This window comes from Magallana gigas, chromosome 7, assembly GCF_963853765.1.
Source record: "Magallana gigas chromosome 7, xbMagGiga1.1, whole genome shotgun sequence".
NCBI lineage: Eukaryota > Metazoa > Mollusca > Bivalvia > Ostreida > Ostreidae > Magallana > Magallana gigas.
Window position 1 is genome coordinate 17,966,028 of NC_088859.1, and position 17,750 is coordinate 17,983,777.

Genomic DNA, 17,750 nt, shown 5'->3' on the forward strand with positions numbered 1-17,750 from the left:
AATTTTCAGTTTGCTTTTCTTCTCTGAATAAGTTTTCATCCATTCTTCCGACTTTCATAGTTCCGAGTCAAAGCCCGAGACCAGGGACGTCCTGAGAAATTTGCAACAGCCAATGTTTTGATCAGTGTTACCAGAGACAATGGTCCTCCCACTTTCATCCAGAGAGATTATATCTTTGAAGTCTCTGAAACAGAGCCAGTGAACAATATAATTCCATTTGCCTCCATTAAAGCTCAGGATGTTCCCACAAGGGTAAGATGGACTTTAATTTAGATCTGATAGTGAATGTACTATAAATGTAAGTGATCCACAATGGAAGAAAATAGTACCCTCATTTCAGTGCAGAAACCCGTATGCAAAGACTGTTATTATACGTTTTGTATTAAGGTGATATGGGACATCTGTCGATATTAATGTGGATTTAAGTACATTTTAATTAAAAAGCTTCACTGGTTTAGAATTTTCAAATTTAACAATATTTAACAAAAAATAGCTTTTAAATATATTTGGAGAGGTAAAGTGCAAAACCCCCAGCAGGATTCGAACTTATGAGTTACAGATTCTTAGTACACCCTCTAACACACTGTGCTATGATGTTAGATGACAAAGAGCTTTGGGAAAGAAACTGCTTATTTAATTACACTTGGGTTTATTTTTATTTCGATATACAGTATGTCACAACATGGAAATTGCCCATACCACCTTAAGTGCATTGATTTGCATGCTCTATTTTTTGTGTAAATGTGTCAATACTATGCCTCTGTTAATTCTTGTAAAAGTAAATAACAGTTGATTGAATTTTCAGGGGTCTCTGGTTTATGAAGAAGATGGAGATGGATTTGCTATGTCCTATTTCGCATTGGACAGAAATACCGGAGCCATCAAAGTAGAGAAGAGTCTCCTTACCACCAATGAATCATACTTTGAGGTGACTAAAAAAAACAATTCTTTTCAATTACATTTTTAGCTCACCTGAGCTGAAAGCTCAAGTGAGCTTTTCTGATCACCTTTTGTCCGTCGTCCGTCTGTCCGTCTGTCCGTCTGTAAACTTTTTACATTTTAAACTTCTTCTCTAAAACCACTTATCCAATTTCAACCAAATTTGGCACAAAGCATCCTTATGGGAGGGCGAATATAAATTGCAGAAATAAAAGTCCGATCTGTATTCAAAGCGGAGAAAACCTTGAAATTGTAGAAAAAGGGGGGTGCATTTTTAAAAATCTTCTTCTCAAGAACTACCGAGGCAAATTCAACGTAGTTCAGCATAAATTATCCTTATGGGAAGGAAAATATAAATTGCAAAAATTAAGTGGTAATTCTGTTTCAAATCTGAGTTATTACGAAAATAACAATAAAGGAAAGGCGTGTTTCAATCAGTTTAATAGGTTCGGGTTCGGCATACAATAACATGGGTAGACAAGACTTGGCCTGGGTAAAACAAAATATTAGCAGTTATTAATCTGCCAATCTCATTAAAATTTCAGGATATTTGATGGACTAGTATATTTGTATTCGCTGTAAATATTGCTGCAAAATAATGCGTTTTTGGAATTGACGATTGCCGATCTGCCCCGGCTTTTATTTTGCAACGGCCCGGGTTTGCATACCCATTTTACCAAGACTCGTATTCCATACTTCTAAAACGAGGTTCTTTGTTTAAAGCAGCCATGACATTATACGAAAAAAGTTCGATCTGACTATGATGAATTTGCTTGTTGTGCAACAGTTCGCGTATGAAGGGAAATTTTGAAACATGCAAAATATATTGGTGCCGATTTTGTGAAATAAATTGAGGCTAGATATTTCAATGCGTTGACAGTTTTCACACATGACGTTGGTGCTAGCTTGTTCTAATTTTCGTTTCGTTTTCATTATTTATGCTTTGTTACCTGGAAACTATCGTCTGTATTTCGTGATTTTTACGTATTAAATCAAACAGAGAATTCGTTAAATCAAACAGTTAACTGTTTACCTGCGCAAATTAAGCAAAATCTGATGTAGGGGTAGGTGCCTACTGAAATACAATTCATTCTATCGGTAATTCGGCATTATCTTTTGCGTAATGGCAGATTAATGCAATAGGTTTTGTTGAGATGCTCGGCATTTTCTCGAGTTTATTCAGTTTAAATAGAGTTTGATATCGCTGACGGAAATATGTAGGTATATACATGTAATATATATATGAATAATTTCGAAAAAATAAATTGTGTTCTTTATTTGTCATACATGTAGTGCATGTTTCTTGTGTTTAATTGTTTACAGTTTCTATTTACTAACCATATTTGAGTGTTAAGCTTCGAATTATAAGCAAGATACAAAGATTTGCTCACAATTCTATGTTTGTACACATATCTTAAAAACTAAAGATTAAAAAAGTAAAAAATTTGTCAATATTTATTAAGAAAATTTTCAAAGTCTGTTCTTTCAGAAACCAACGTATTGTAAACTTAACCTTTTTAGCTCACCTGAGGGTGGGGCCACAATGGGGGGGGGTCGAAGTTTAACAAATGAATATATAGAGTAAATCTTTAAAAATCTTCTTCTCAGAAACTAATCAGCCAGGAAAGCTAAAACTTGTGTGAAAGCATCATCAGGTAATGTAGATTCAAATTTGTAAAAAATCATGACCCCCGGGGGTAGGGTGGGGCCACAATGGGAGATTGAAGTTTAACATAGGAATATATAGAGTAAATCTTTAAAAATCTTTTTCTCAGAAACTAATCGGCCATGAAAGCTGAAACTTGTGTGGAAGCATCCTCAGGTAGTGTAGATTCAAAGTTGTGAAAATAATAACCCCTGGGGGTAGGGTGGGGCCACAATGGGGGTCGAATTTTAACATATGATTATATAGAGTAAATCTTTAAAAATCTTCTTCTCAGAAACTAATTAGCCAGGAAAGCTGAAACTTGTGTAGAAGCATCCTCAGGTAGTGTAAATTCAAATTTGTGAAAATCATAACCCTGGGGGTAGGTTTGGGCCACAATGGGAGGTCGATGTTTTACATAGGAATAAACAGAGTTAATCTTTAAAAATCTTCCTCTCAGAAACTAATCAGTCAGGAAAGCTGAAACTTGTGTGAAAGCATCCTCAGGTAGTGTAGATTCAAAGTTGTGAAAATCATAATCCCCAGGGGTAGGGTGGGGCCACAATGGGGGTCAAAGTTTAACAAAGGAATATATAGGGTAAATCTTTAAAAATCTTCTCAGAAACTAATCAGCCAGATGATTCTTTATAATTGTTAAGACTTTGGCCCCAGGACAATTCTTTGGCCTCACGAGAAGGTTCAGAGGTTGATGTACGTTTATATCCCATATATAAACTATTGTTAAGGGTCTTTTTGAGAACTGCAATACTCAACATATGATATGACTATAAAATCATCCTGTTAGAAAAGGGACTAATGATTATAAACATAAGAATATCCAGGGGAAAATGGATTTTATTTATACAGGATCTACATGTATTATTGTACATTGTCCAGATAGTTTGTATTATGACTCCATTAAGCTGATTTTACCATACCTTTTGTTCCTCAGGTGAGCGATGTGGCCCATGGGCCTCTTGTTTAAATTTTCTGTTGGTCCATTTTGTTATGTTAATTTTGTACTATTTAATTTTATTGTGGTTCGGGAAGTACGTACTACGATGAAACAATTTTTTTTGTTTATTAGAATCAACTTGCACCTGTATAACATAATTATTACAAAAGTATATATAAAAATATTTGTATTTTTTTATTAGTTGAAGGCAACAGCTTACGATACCTTCTACCCTGATAACAAAGCCAACACTACAGTCAAAATTACTGTGAGGCGCAATCAGAATGAACCTCAGTTCAGCCAGAGTGCATACAATACTGAAATAAATGAGTACCATCAATTTGGTGTGACGGTATTTAGAGTATTAGCTGCAGATGCAGACAGAGTAAGAATTCAAGTCAATTCATATGTTTTAGACATTTTCCAATAACTTGAAGTATGTTTCTTTGCTATCTAATTAAAAAAGAAATTGGAATGTAGAAACAGTTTGACAATTAAACCCATTTTTAATGTTATTGATTTTTCCTTTCAAATAGTGCTTAACTTCTGACACGATAAGTGTGATAATGCATTTTTCACTCATAATTTCCCAAAAGGCTTTAAACCTTGAACCCAATAAGGTGTTTTCACTTCACCTCAGTTGGCCTAAAATAAAAAAATCCACCAGGCAACAGTTTATGGACGATATAATATACTTGATTTTTCAGGATGTTGTGCTTTTTTCCATTGAACCACCCAATGACTTCTTCTATATTGAGAAATACAGTGGCAGAATCTACCTTCGCAGGTCTCCGAGTATAAATCCTACAGTGTCAGAATATACTGTAAGCTAAAACTTGTTTTTTTTTTTACATATTGTTAAAACTATTGATAGATTTTATGTTTATTTTTTTTTGACTCATGAACAGGCCTCATGGCTTATGTATACTTATATACATGTACTGACTTTACCTTATTAGATAAATCTGACTTTCCAAAACATAGGACTAATTAAATTTTGGAGACTCAGCATTGTCTTCTGTATTATATAGAACTATATATAGTGGGTTTTTTTAGTTCCTGGTCTTAGCCAGTGATCAAAGAAGTCCACCAAGGATCGCCAATGCTACAATGACCATCAGAATTAGACGAAACCAACCACCCGTGATCTTAGAACTACCTTTAGTAAATTCCCAGTCTGAAAATACTCCTGTAGACACAGTTGTGTACACAGTGAAGGCTACAGATCCAGATATGAGGGTAATTATTTCTAAAGATTAAAAAACTTACGTGACAGTAAAAATTTGAGGACCTTTGAGGATCTTATTGTGTTAAATAGAAGAATGCATTTTGAAATTTGCTACATTTCTAGGAGCTCCATTCTATTCCCCCCCCCCCCCCCCAATTTTGACCTTTTGGAATAAAACTGTTTTCTAATTTTACATGGAACAAAGATTATGAATAATAAAACAAACATTGTTTCTGTAGCCTGGGTCCAGACTTGTGTACACATTGATTGGAGATGGCTCAGGTCCTACATTCTTCAGTTTGAACAACTTGACTGGAGAAATCCGCATAAAGGCAGGATTTTGGAATGACATAGCATTGCAATATGTGGTAAGTCTTACAGGAATATAATATAGGAACCAAAAAGATGAATGACATGTATGTTCAGGTAAAATACCCTGAGATTTGTCTTCACACAAGAACAAAGAAGGTGATATCTTATTCTTTTAATTTGTTTTGTTTGGCTCTTTGCAGTTGCGGATATCTGTGTATGACCAGGAAATCATGGATATGCGAACCACAAGCACATTAACTATCAATGCACTGAGAAATACAAATCAGCCCCGATTTAATCAGCGTTTCTATGTGTACAACATCACAGAGACAACACAACCAAGTACTGTTGTTGGTCAACCAAGCGCCACCGATTTCGATGGAGTAAGTATTTTATTCTTACTGTGGTGACTGAGAAAGTGTATCAAGATAGACCAGTAGAATTAGGTTTTAAAGAATTTAAACTTTGAAAATGTCTAGGTAAAATCAGAAGTATTTGAGAGTAGTTTGGAATGTACAGATATAATCATTAATGTTGGATTGTGTGGTTTTCAGGATTGGTTACAGTACTTTTTGACTGGAGATGCCACAGCGAGGGAATACTTCTATGTGAACAGAGACACTGCCGAGATCATTTTAATCAAGAACTTGGACACAACAACTGTCAATACATTCAATGTTGGTATCATTTCAGTGTAGACCTATCTAACATAGCTAAAAAGCGATCAGTGGGCTTAATTGATTTTTTTTTAAGATTTGAAGTTGCATGGCACTTGGTCAAGTTTTGAACTTTATATATGTGTCAAGTAGTTGATGATATTAACTGGTGATAGGTTGATATTTTGTTTATAGACCAAAGTATTCCAATAATTACTCCTTTAAACCTGTCCTTTTTCATTAGAAGCTGTGTTGTTTATGAAAAGTTCTTCTATGATAAAATTACAAACCAGCAAGCTTGGGATATATTGAGATATGCACAAACTACAAGATATTGTTATGATATGTGTTTCAGCAATAATAAACTAGTCAGAAGTGTGTACAGAACGCTTTATTCTTTCTACAGCTTCAGTTAAGAGTTGAGGATGGACGAGTGCCTCTAAAAACGGACACAGTTCAAGTGACCATCAACGTGGCACGTGATCTGGAACTACCAATCTTCATCAATGACCCGTATAACTTTAACACTGATGAAGAGAGACCTGTAAACCATACCTTAGGAACTGTCACAGTTATAGATCCTGATATACGGGTAAAAAATATCCCTGTTTACCAAATACACTTAGAACTGGAATATTAATGGGCTTTTTTTCATCTTAAACATTATTAATATATGATTATGTTATTGATAATAAAGATGTTTGTTTTCAATTTAGCTGGATCCTTTTCTTTTGATTAATGCATTAGATTTAATGATTATTGATTGTTGAACTTTGCGTGACATCTTATGATACGATTATTGATTTGCTGTGTTTGATAGGATGGATCAGTAAGTAGTAATGTCTGTCAGGATGGCAGATCAGGCAACAAAGCCAAAGCATCTTGTATACACTTTGCTGCGATAGAAAAGTATCTGTTCCATGTGAACAACTCCACTCAAACAATTTATAGTTCTTATCTTTTGTTTTAATAATGTAATGTGATTGAAGGAAACTAAACATGAAAAAAAAATGAGTAATTGGTTTTTAAAAGTGGAGATGTCCATGTGTAAATTGGCTTCCTTTTTATCTTATGGTGCACATATACTTGAGTGCATCTGGTCTAGCGCTTTCTGGCTTTATGTAGGTCCTTGAATGAAAAACTGTTTTATGAGAATACTGTTAGCTGTCAGACCTGCTGTCAATCTGTCAATGGGGTGATAGTTTTGGGAATCTTAAAATTGCATGTCCATCTGTATCTCATGAGAGATTGGACTTTGGTGTCTTTATCAAGAGTTTGAACGTTTCAACTGTTTGAAATGATAGTGGAAAAGGTTTCTTATGTAAATGTTTCTAATGTTATGCATGACTAGCTACGATATAGCATAAATATGGATAAGGTTGCATGTTAAATGATATATTGGTAATTGTGCATACTATGTGGAGGTTTGCATGATGAACGGGTACTAGAGTTGTTAAGTATGAGCTATTGTAAAAAATTTCCCCTTGTGAAGAAATAGCATATTTTTTTTTTTAGATATGAGCGACTTGAATTGTGTTTAATTGAAATCCATGCATACTTAAAATTATACAGACTATTAGACTTTTAAATATAGATGATATCCTGTCATCTCCCTCTTTGTAGACTATTGCAACTAGCTTATAGATACTGTGTACATATCAATTCCAATGTCCCATGTTATTTACAAACTTCCTTATATCAATCCTGCTTGATCATGTCAGATTACAATTATTTCAATGCATTCAAGTTTTAAATAATATGGCTCTTTCCCCAATCAGAAAAATTCTTTCAAAATTCTTCAATTTTATATGAGCAAAGGGGCATAAGAAAATATGAATACTTTCATAAACCAATTTTCTGTTTATCCGCTAATTACAAGAAAAATTCATGCAGCTTTGGATTTGAATTTACAGGTGTTGTTTTAGTTTTTTATCAACATTTCACTGTATTTTAGGGCCGAATACAGTATGAAGTTGTTGGAATTTATCCAGCACCTTCATTTTTTGATGTGGATAAAGATTCAGGAGTTGTCAGAATTATCCGTGATCTCAAGGAAGACAAATCCGCAACTGGAACCTATGTGGTAAAAAAAATTTTTTAACTACTATTCATCAAAGACATTTTTGTACATATGTATAAAAAAATTTGATTGTTTAAAATTGTAGTGGTTAATAAAAATTTTAATAAATGGTATGGCATGCTGAAATGCCTAATCAAAATACATGTATTTTTTTTAACAGTAATTTTATGTTCTCTTAAGAATGATACATAAAAAATGCACATTTAAAAGTTAAAATATTTTTTTTTTTAGCTGAGAATATCTGCCTTTGACTCTAGAGATCCAAGCAAAAACACTTTAACAGATGTAACAATAACAGTGGCCAGGAATGTGAACCCACCTGTGTTTGATAGAACTACGTATTCTACCAGAATCACAGAGTTATACTCTATGGGAATACCAGTTCTTAACATCACAGCAACAGACCCTGAGGGCGTGAGGATCAGATGTTATTTTACAAGATTCAACAATTCAAAAAACATTTAACAGCAAAGTCAATTTTGAAAATGATTAATTAGTGAGCAATTTTTAAATAAGAACATGTATTGAAATGATTTGGAAAATGTTAATGGTAAAGATCTGATATATTTTGTAGACTCAGATCTCATACACCCTTGTACGAGATAACACAGTGGGAGGCAATGCCTTGGTCTACTTCAACATTGATGCAAATGGAGGCCTGTATCTTAGAAAACCTTTGACTGCACCCGATGTACCTGGACAGTTTAATGTAAGATTTTATTGGAAAAAGAAAATAATATTATACGAGGGTCAATCAAAAAATACGAAGACAATGCGGCTGTCTATCATATATTTTTCATGAAAGTCATACTTAACAGATTAATCTGTGCACCAACACTTATGTTATTGATATGCGAAGTTTTAGTCCATTTGATGAAAGGGTATTTTTGTTACCCCTTAATAAAAACAACATGTTTTGTCACCACGGCGCACGGTAACGTTCAAAACAAGACGTCAAAATTAAACACGCACAGTCTATAGATATACCCCATCTTTATATCACGCTTAATCTCTTGTGCCTTTCTTCTTACAATTTAAAATGGCACTGAACCACTTAACATCTTATTTGCTCATATTTGCTCGAGAATCATAAGTTAGTTCTTCAATGTTTTCATTTTCTAACCGTGTATATCTTAGTTTACAGTAAGGATAACCCTGAACGTCGGTTGACGTTACTTCTTTTATGACCAAATATTTACAGATATTCTACTCTCTTTCGGACTGTTTTATATTCAAAATACAATGACCACCACCCCCACACAATTTATTACAGTTAAACACAAACTTGCAAATAATTGTTGACTTATTTTTTGCACCATTGAGCATTTTCACAGCTTGTATCGGCTTTTTCCTGAGTTAAATCCATTTTATTTGTACTTCTCGTTGCGCCGTGACGTCAGGCGACGTCGATGTTTTTAGTCAATTCTAAAGAGGACAATCTGACTTTAGTTGCTAATATCTGTTCGACAAAACAATATATCCCATCATTATTTGGTACATAGAATACCATGACTATACTTAATTTGAAGTTTCAATATAATTTGGTTTTAAGCCAAATTTATAGAGATAATACTTTCAATATTATATGGTTTATTTTTGACATAACACACATTTTGACCGTGCGCCGTGACCGCATTTTTGCAGGATTAAATTTTAAATAATTTTTAGAAATAAAGAAATTTATTAACTTTTTTTCTTGCAAATTGTCTGAAACTATTGCTAAATTTTGTCTACCAAATTTAGTAATGATATGACGTTAAGTTACATAGCTATGACAAAAGTCTTCGTATTTTTTGATTGACCCTCGTATGTCTCAGAAAAAGCAAATAAGAATAGTTATACCCGCACTTTCTAAAGAAAGTTCGGGTTTATAGCTTGATTTTATTGTTGTTTGCAATATTCTTTAATAGATGACAATAATAATGTCATTGTCAAAAATAAGCAAATGTGGAAAAGAAAATCAGATTCTGCAATTAATTATGTACCAAAACTGTTACAGTTTTAATTTTTTTCATTGGCATAATGTAATGTTTTTTCATTGGCATAATGTAATGTCACCCCCACCAACCCACCCACTCACCCCCAAAAACAAGATTTTTGATTTAATTGTGTCGCACAACTTATTTAGATGGTGGTTGCAGCCACTGATTCAGGAAGACCATCAAGAACAACGGAGGTCAATGTTTTCGTTGGTGTGGACAAAATCAACCCTCCAGTATTCCTGGGCATCCCTTACACTAGACGGCTGGAGGAGAGGACACTCAATGGAACCAGTATCATCACCGTTAGGACTAGCCCCTCTACCGACATTTTGTATGAAATTGTGGGAGAACCACTAGCTCCATATCTATTCTTTGTGGAACAGAACGGAGACATTCATATCAAGAAGGATTTGACCACAGACAAATCAATGGAATACAAGGTACTGTATTTAGGTGAAATATATTTTTTATGTGATGCAATTTAACCACTAATAATGTAAATATTTTATCTTTTTTATTTTTTTAATTCTTTTACTGATATTTGGTGAATGATTATGAACAATGTTGACGACACCTGACATTTTTTGATATAGTATTTAAGATGATTCCAAAAAGATAATCTAAAAAAAACTTTTTTTATCTCAACTTTCTTGTTGGCTAAAAAGAAGGGATAACATGCAAAACCAAGCAAGCACATTTCCTATTAAAAGTTAAATTGATCCTCAAGTTGTGTATGCATGAGGTAAAATGTATATATTTTGTGGAAACATTTCAGATAAGAGTCCGGGCATACCAGAGGAACACTCCCTCCAAGTACGCTGAAACAGATGTGGTTGTCATAATGCTGAGAAACATCAATCCACCAACATTTACCCCTGACAGCTTTAGCACTTCAGTGAATTATGATGATCCCGTCGGACAGCGAGTCCTACAAGTTCAGGCTGCAGACGTTGATCAGGATAGTACTGCACAACTTAATTATAGCATGCAATTTATACTTTGAATTTCCTTTCTATATTGCCTTGAAAATAAAAAGGAATCTTTTCGCATGAATTTGAATTAAAGTTATTTTATGATATCAAAACTGAAATCAATGTGTTTTGTTATCAACATTTGTTAAAAGAGAGAAATGATACTTTTAAATGCGATTAAAAAAATACTGAAAAAATAATGTGTTATAGATACAGTATAAGGACGATGAAAATGTTGATGTTAACCCTTATCTCATCCCATTATTTAGGATGTACTTCAATATAGCATAAGTGGCGATGCAAATTGCCAGAACAGTTTCTACATAATCAGTGCAACAGGGGAGATAATTTTGGTCAAAAGTCTTAAAACCACCAACGATGTCTTGTTCCAAGTAAGTCATTCAAATTATCTTATTTTTTTCAACTTGAAAACATGACTATTGATTAAGGTGGCTCTAAATACCTACAGTTTATTCCAATTTTTAATAGAAGACCACAAAACATATACTTATTAAATATTAAAATGATGATAGGGATATTCTAGGTATTTTAAAAGAATTTTTTAATGTTTTTTTGTCGTGTTTTTGAAAAATACAGCAATTAACAAATTGAGAGAAATTTTTATGTCATATGATGAATATTTCCTTCGGACACAGAAAAAAATATAACACTTCTTAACATTCAAAATTGTTCTTGATGTTATAAAAAAATGTATTTTAATAAATGTGACATAACATTTTGAATGAAAATCATTGCAAATAAATACAAAAAATATTTAAATTTTATTTGGTATGAAATTTCCTCACGTAAGTGTTATCGTTCTTATGTCCCAAGGCCCAAACACCTTGGGGACTTTTCATTTCTGAGTTGAAGAAAATTTCCTAAATATAATGTTGGAATGATATATACATGTTTCATTATATAAGTGAATATATTCGCTTTAATGCAAAACTAAGTCAAATAAATAAAGGGGGAACTTGACAAGGCTAATAGGATTTATGTATCCAAAGCTAAGAGAAATTCAAAGCAACCCTCCCATCCCCTTAAGGTGTCGATATTAATGTGCATTAAAATTATGATTGAAATAATTTCACCGGTTTAGAATTTTCTTTCACAGTATTCAACCAAAAAAATACGTTTTAGAAGTTTTTGGAAAGTTAAAAAATGTATTGTTCTCAACCGAACCGAACTCATGGCCTAGAGGTTTGTAGTGACCCACTAACCCACTGCGCTACAGTGTTAAAAATATCGATGATGGGAAAGATACTATTTAAAAATTATACTTGATTTTATTGTTTATTTCGATAAATAATACCACACAACGTGCAGGTGTCACATGCCATATTACGTGAAAGTAATGATTTTCCAATTATCAAATGAAATCTATTCATTTAACAATTTTTTCAAAAGAGCGGTCCCCATGCAATTCGCCTCAGTTTAAATCAGCCAGTACCTTAATTGCATGCTTCCAGATATACTTTTTTGAGTACTGCGTCATTAAAAAGTGGTGTATAGAGCCACCTTAAAGTACAATTTAGATTTGTGAAACAGTCGGTAACATTTTATATTTGGCAATTGAACTTATAATTTGATGGAATTAAAGATACATGGACATTGAAATTACAACCAAGCAATTAAATTTTCTTTGTTTTATTAAATGTGTGGGTTTCCAATTTCATAGTTCTCATCTCTGCTACAAAAGACATGCATTCCCACTAAAATGACTTGCCTCTCAGTGATAATATTTGACATTTCAGTGTACTTTGAGTGTGACAGACAATGGTTATCCAACACCCAAAACAGACACAGCTACCCTGGTGATCAATGTAGTAAGGGGAACTAATCCAGTGTTTGGTAACCAGAATCTGAACGTTAATATCAGGGAAGATGTGCCTGTTAATACCGTTGTAGAAAATCGTATTTCTGCCACCAGAACTCCAGCACCTCATAGTCCCGTAAGCCAAACATTAGTGTTTCTGTTGTCAAAAAGAAAATTTAAAATTTAAAAATAAGATTTATTTGAAAAGAAACTGCAGGCACTGTATTGGTTCTCTCATCTCTCATAAGCACTTTCAGGATCAGCATTACAACATCAAGATGTTTATGCATTTTGATTCTTCAATGTACAACAACAGAAATATAATATATACATATGAAGATTATGTTCTAATAATGTATTTGAAATGTTTTGGTCTTAATGTTACATTATGAGTGCTTTTTCCCTTCAAAGGATACATTGGTCTATGAGATCAATGGTGAATATCCAGCTCAGAGCTTCTTTGGCGTCGATCGTCTCACAGGACAAATCAGTGTTATTCAGGATCTCCGCTTGGATGGATTGAAGACCACTCAATACAAGGTAATTCATGCTTGTGAATTCAACAAGTCTTGTTGAAGTCAGAAGTGAAAATCTTTATAACTCTTTTTCGAAACTCATCATTAAGAAATAAAAAAAATATTGTTTTTTATCATCTATAGTTTCTTAAATGTGCTGTCATAGATTGAAAACCAAGAATACAGTACCTTAGATAATAATAATGTGCTGTGGATTGAGATATTGAATAACTGTTATGTCCTGCAATGTTGTGAATATATTTTTAGATTCTAATATTGACCTATGGAACAGATAAGCCAGACCTTAGAAGTACAGCTACAGTGACAATAGATGTGCAGAGAAACTTGAATGGTCCCAGATTCTTTCCACAGTCTGACTCTATCGAGCTTCCCGAAACAACAAGTACAGACTTCTGGTCCATGCCACAAAATGTTACTGATCAAGACAGTGTCAGTACCATTAAGACCTAAGATTTAATTTACCACTTGTAATCTGTGATTTTTACCCCCCCCAAAAAATTTGTATAAATATTGAACGAATGGATAATTTTTCTGTGGTTGGAAATAGTAGTGTAGATGCACTCTTTGACAGCCAAATTACTAAATGAAACGTGCATACATTAATTTTGTTATCTATTTATCATTCTTTTTTTTCCTAGTCCAAGATCACTTGCTCCATCATTGGAGATACCAAATCTGTTGAGTACTTCCAAGTTGATCCCAATACCTGTGTTCTCTCCCTGAAAAAGTCTCTTAAAGATGACCCAGACCTTACTACAACTTACAATGTAAGTTGAGGTTTTTTATGTGGAAAAGAATTTAATTCTCCCAACTTAAAAAAACTTTTCGCCACTGAGAATGGGAATTCATATATGTTACTTTATTGTTTCATTCATTGATAATACATTTTTTTAAAATCTGAAATTGTCCTTCTAGGTTTTGATTGAGGCTGTAGATAATGAACAATCTCCACTAACCAACAGAAAGACCATAACAATCACTGTTTTCAGGGATGCCAGCCCACCAAGTTTCCAGAATCTTCCAGCTACAATTACCATTAGTGAGACCAGGACAGTTGGTGATTCAGTTTATGCTGCATCAGCAACAGAAAATTGGAGGGTTAGTTGCTAAAGATTACATTCTAATCAACGTTGATAAATATATTAGGATTATATAGACTGCTCCTATAACATTTGAAAATATGTATTTTATAGGTCAGATATTGCTATTTGATTTCGTCCTTCCTCTGCATCGTCTGTCGTGCGTCTTGTGTTTATATTTGAAAGTTGTTAAAGTTCTTCCCAGAAGCAATTAATGTTAAAAAGATTAAACACCGCTCTTTTTATATCCTCCCTTTGAGTATCATTTAGCTTTTTCGCTCACCTGAGCTTCTCAAAATCTACTCGACCAATTTCTACCAAACTTGGCACAAATCACCTTTAGGCAAAGGGAATTCAAAGGTCTGAAAACTAAGGGCTACGTCCTTTTTTCAAGGGGAGGTAAATAGAAGTTATTGAACATTATTGAGAAAAATTCAAAATTTTTTCAAAAATCTTTTAATCAAGAATTTCAAAGGTGTGAAAACTAAGGACCACACCCTTTTACAAGGGGAAATAATTAGAAGTTATTGAAATTTTTTGAGAAATTTATAAAACGTTTTGAGCTTTTTCTCAAGAGCCATTAGACCTGGAAAGCTGTTTTACATAAGAATATATAGAGTAAATCTTAAAAAATCTTCTACTCGGAAACTAATCATTCAGGAAAGTTAAAACTTGTGTGGAAGCATCCTCAGGTAGTGTAGATTCAAAGTTGTAAAAATCATTACCCCCGAGCCGGCAGCCCGTGGGTAGGGTGGAGATACATGGGGGTTCGAATTTTTACATAGGAATGTATGGAGTAAATCTTTAAAAATCCTCTTCTCAGAAACTAATCAGTCAGTAAAGCTAAAACTTGTTTGGAAGCATCCTAAGGTAGTGTAGATTCAAAGTTGTGAAAATTATGATCCCCAGGGGTAGGATGCGGTCACAATATGCGGGGGGTTAAAGTTGTACTTGTATAAACAATTGTAAAGGATATATTTGAGAACTGCAATACTAAACATGTGATATGACTATTAATATCATCCTGTTAGAAAGGGAATAATTATAATAAACATAAGAATAACCAGGGGGGAATTTACTTTAATTTATACAGGATCTACATTTATTATTGTACATTGTCCAGTTTGTATTATTACTCAATTACGCTGATTTTATTATATCTATTGTTTCTCAGGTGAGCAATATGGCCCATGGGCCTCTTCTATCTTTTGGGACATTGATATCTCGTCATGTTAAATTTGAAACAGTTCAGGTCCCGGGGCTGGGATCCTAAAGGGATATTGTCAGTGGTTGTTAATTATAAAGACTGTGAAAACAACATTGCCATGTCTGTACAGCTTTATCTAAAATCACTGTTTAGTATCATTATAACTATCGTTAGTCAACTTACTTTCAATGTGTTTATTTTACATTTGTTTAATATTTTGTCTATGTTTTAGGCAATCCTGTAACTATGATCATAAAGGATAATAAAATTACTTCCTTCAATTTTCTTCACGCGCACCATCAATGTACATCAATATGTTCACATTTGTTGGTACAAAGTCAAAGGTACAGTATAAATTCTAAAGATGCGAAAAAAAAGTTGAAATATTCAAGGAGGGCTATCCGATTAACAAATCTTAAGTAAAAGTAAACAAAATTGAGTTTATAAAGTACTAGTATTAAAGTGAACATAAATTTAAAAAGTATTGGCCCTTCTCAAAATCTAGGATCTAAGTATTTTTTTTCTAATAAATAAAAACGCATTACATTTAGGTACAAAATGCATTTTATCTGCTGTATGATTACATGTACTAACTCAAGGTAAAGCGTCTTTCATGAGAAGAAATGCCCAACTAGCAACAGTTTCTTCTGAAATTTGACGGTGATTTGACGTTTGAAAAGTAAACACTTTTCGAAATTTTTATGACATATCACTTATGTACTTTTATCACTTCATCAAATGATTTTCTTACTCAAATTAAAATTTGGCACAGCATTACCACCCTCCATATTTAGAATACCACTTAGAACAAGGTCAATATACACATATACTCAGTACCTTTTTTAAATCCTTACATTGTAAAATAAGGATTGCTTTTTACCCAGTAGATAATGAGATAGTGTTGCTTAGTAGAAGAGTGCATGATTGAGATTTTCACAGCACAGCTTTATAAAATCCCTTGCACGTACGTGACCCCGTATATTACTTTACTGTCAGCTAAAGATTTAAACCGGAATTGGCGAGTAGAACACATCGATTGAATCTATGCAAAAGAAAAGAGTGCAGAAAGTTTTAATGTATTTAAGTTATTATAACATCAAAAATACGCAAATTAAATCCTCTATAATCAGAAATTTATTTCAGACAATAAACACTGTTATTGGTTAAAATATTCTTGCCCGGGTTTAGTAGTTGGATCGATTTGTCGATTTGTGGAATGAGATACGGAACTTAAGGCAAATAATAATTGACCGTTTAGTTCGCGGATGAGTTTCTTAAGCATTAAAGGGATTGACGGTTGAATCGTACATCTCTTCAACCACAGCAAAGTTCACAACTCATTCTGCTATTTTATTATTTAATCACATCAATACTAACCAAACTTCATGATTGAGCTTTGCATCTGAATAGGGTAAACACGGCTGTCTAATATATCAACAGTGTAACGGATAGAAAACCCGTGGGTTCTGACGATGGAGTGATCAATAAACCAAACAATATACAAACATACAGATTGAAGAACCTCGTTTTATGACCTTGTTCATGTTATCCGGCTCTGTGGGAATGTCTATGTAACTGTTTTACATGTTTTGAAATGTTTGTACTTAATGATAAAACGAGTCACATTTCAAACTAATGTAAAATTAATTCCTTCAAAGGTGTCTTAGTGTTAATCATCATAAACTTACCTGATCTTTCTACAGTTGATGAATATCTCACACCAATATAATCCTATGAAATAATGCATGGCTGTTGCATGTATGTTGAAAATAGAATTTACCTTGTGGCAGTAAATAAAAAAAGTTTTTATCTCAATTCCATGTTTATGAAAATTGAAATTCTTAATTATATCGTTGTTTTTAAATCTGATTTTGAATTCCCTTTTTAACAAAAACAACAGCAAATCAGGAACAGTCTACCTCAGAGTATACCTTGAATCATTCACTGTCGTCCTCTTTTGCAGTTGGAATTCTGAGTATGTATAGTATTTAATTAGAAAAGGTTGTCGTCAAATTCTGTGGATAATGCTCAAGTTTAAACAGAAAGTAGTAGGTAGTGAACCTACGAAGTACTTATCAAATATGCAAGAATCGCAGCCAGAAAATTGTGGCATATAAGCTTGCCTAAAACCAATCAAACTTGCGACCATGACGAACCTTGTTATTATTATAGGACGGGAAATCATTGTATTGTTAAAAGAAATATTTCTAAAGTCAGGCGCCTTTGTTTGTTTACTTATCTATATACAAATGCAAACTTTGTTCAATTATTCGGCAATTTTAGAGCGACAGTCAAAGCACTCTCACCACTACATACCGAAGCAGCGGAATTTTGTATAAGT

At 33.4% G+C, this 17,750-nt stretch overlaps 3 protein-coding genes across 3 annotated transcripts in view; all 3 read left to right on the top strand.

Annotated features, from left to right (window-relative positions):
- Window positions 1-13,520, top strand: part of LOC105324626 (protocadherin Fat 4) — a 25,751-nt gene extending 12,231 nt beyond the window's left edge. Inside the window, exons 15-31 of the mRNA XM_066065614.1 lie at window positions 61-252; window positions 806-928; window positions 3,742-3,924; window positions 4,247-4,363; window positions 4,596-4,778; window positions 5,007-5,135; window positions 5,280-5,462; window positions 5,634-5,756; window positions 6,142-6,327; window positions 7,690-7,818; window positions 8,047-8,229; window positions 8,390-8,524; window positions 9,944-10,237; window positions 10,573-11,160; window positions 12,526-12,723; window positions 12,999-13,127; window positions 13,370-13,520. Of these exons, the coding sequence (XP_065921686.1) occupies window positions 61-252; window positions 806-928; window positions 3,742-3,924; window positions 4,247-4,363; window positions 4,596-4,778; window positions 5,007-5,135; window positions 5,280-5,462; window positions 5,634-5,756; window positions 6,142-6,327; window positions 7,690-7,818; window positions 8,047-8,229; window positions 8,390-8,524; window positions 9,944-10,237; window positions 10,573-10,800 (2,388 nt within the window). The 3' untranslated portion in view covers window positions 10,801-11,160; window positions 12,526-12,723; window positions 12,999-13,127; window positions 13,370-13,520. The remainder of the gene's footprint in view (window positions 1-60; window positions 253-805; window positions 929-3,741; window positions 3,925-4,246; window positions 4,364-4,595; window positions 4,779-5,006; window positions 5,136-5,279; window positions 5,463-5,633; window positions 5,757-6,141; window positions 6,328-7,689; window positions 7,819-8,046; window positions 8,230-8,389; window positions 8,525-9,943; window positions 10,238-10,572; window positions 11,161-12,525; window positions 12,724-12,998; window positions 13,128-13,369) is intronic.
- LOC136269674 (protocadherin gamma-B7-like) lies at window positions 11,933-15,653 on the top strand. The gene is made up of 7 exons (XM_066065095.1): window positions 11,933-11,971; window positions 12,526-12,723; window positions 12,999-13,127; window positions 13,370-13,552; window positions 13,762-13,890; window positions 14,039-14,221; window positions 15,642-15,653. The coding sequence occupies exons 1-7, from the start codon at window positions 11,933-11,935 to the stop codon at window positions 15,651-15,653; spliced, it is 873 nt and encodes a 290-aa protein (XP_065921167.1).
- Window positions 14,080-17,750, top strand: part of LOC136269892 (cadherin EGF LAG seven-pass G-type receptor fmi-1-like) — a 19,457-nt gene continuing 15,786 nt past the window's right edge. The window contains exons 1-2 of the mRNA XM_066065615.1: window positions 14,080-14,221; window positions 15,642-15,753. Coding sequence (XP_065921687.1) covers window positions 15,712-15,753 — 42 coding nt within the window. The 5' untranslated portion in view covers window positions 14,080-14,221; window positions 15,642-15,711. The remainder of the gene's footprint in view (window positions 14,222-15,641; window positions 15,754-17,750) is intronic.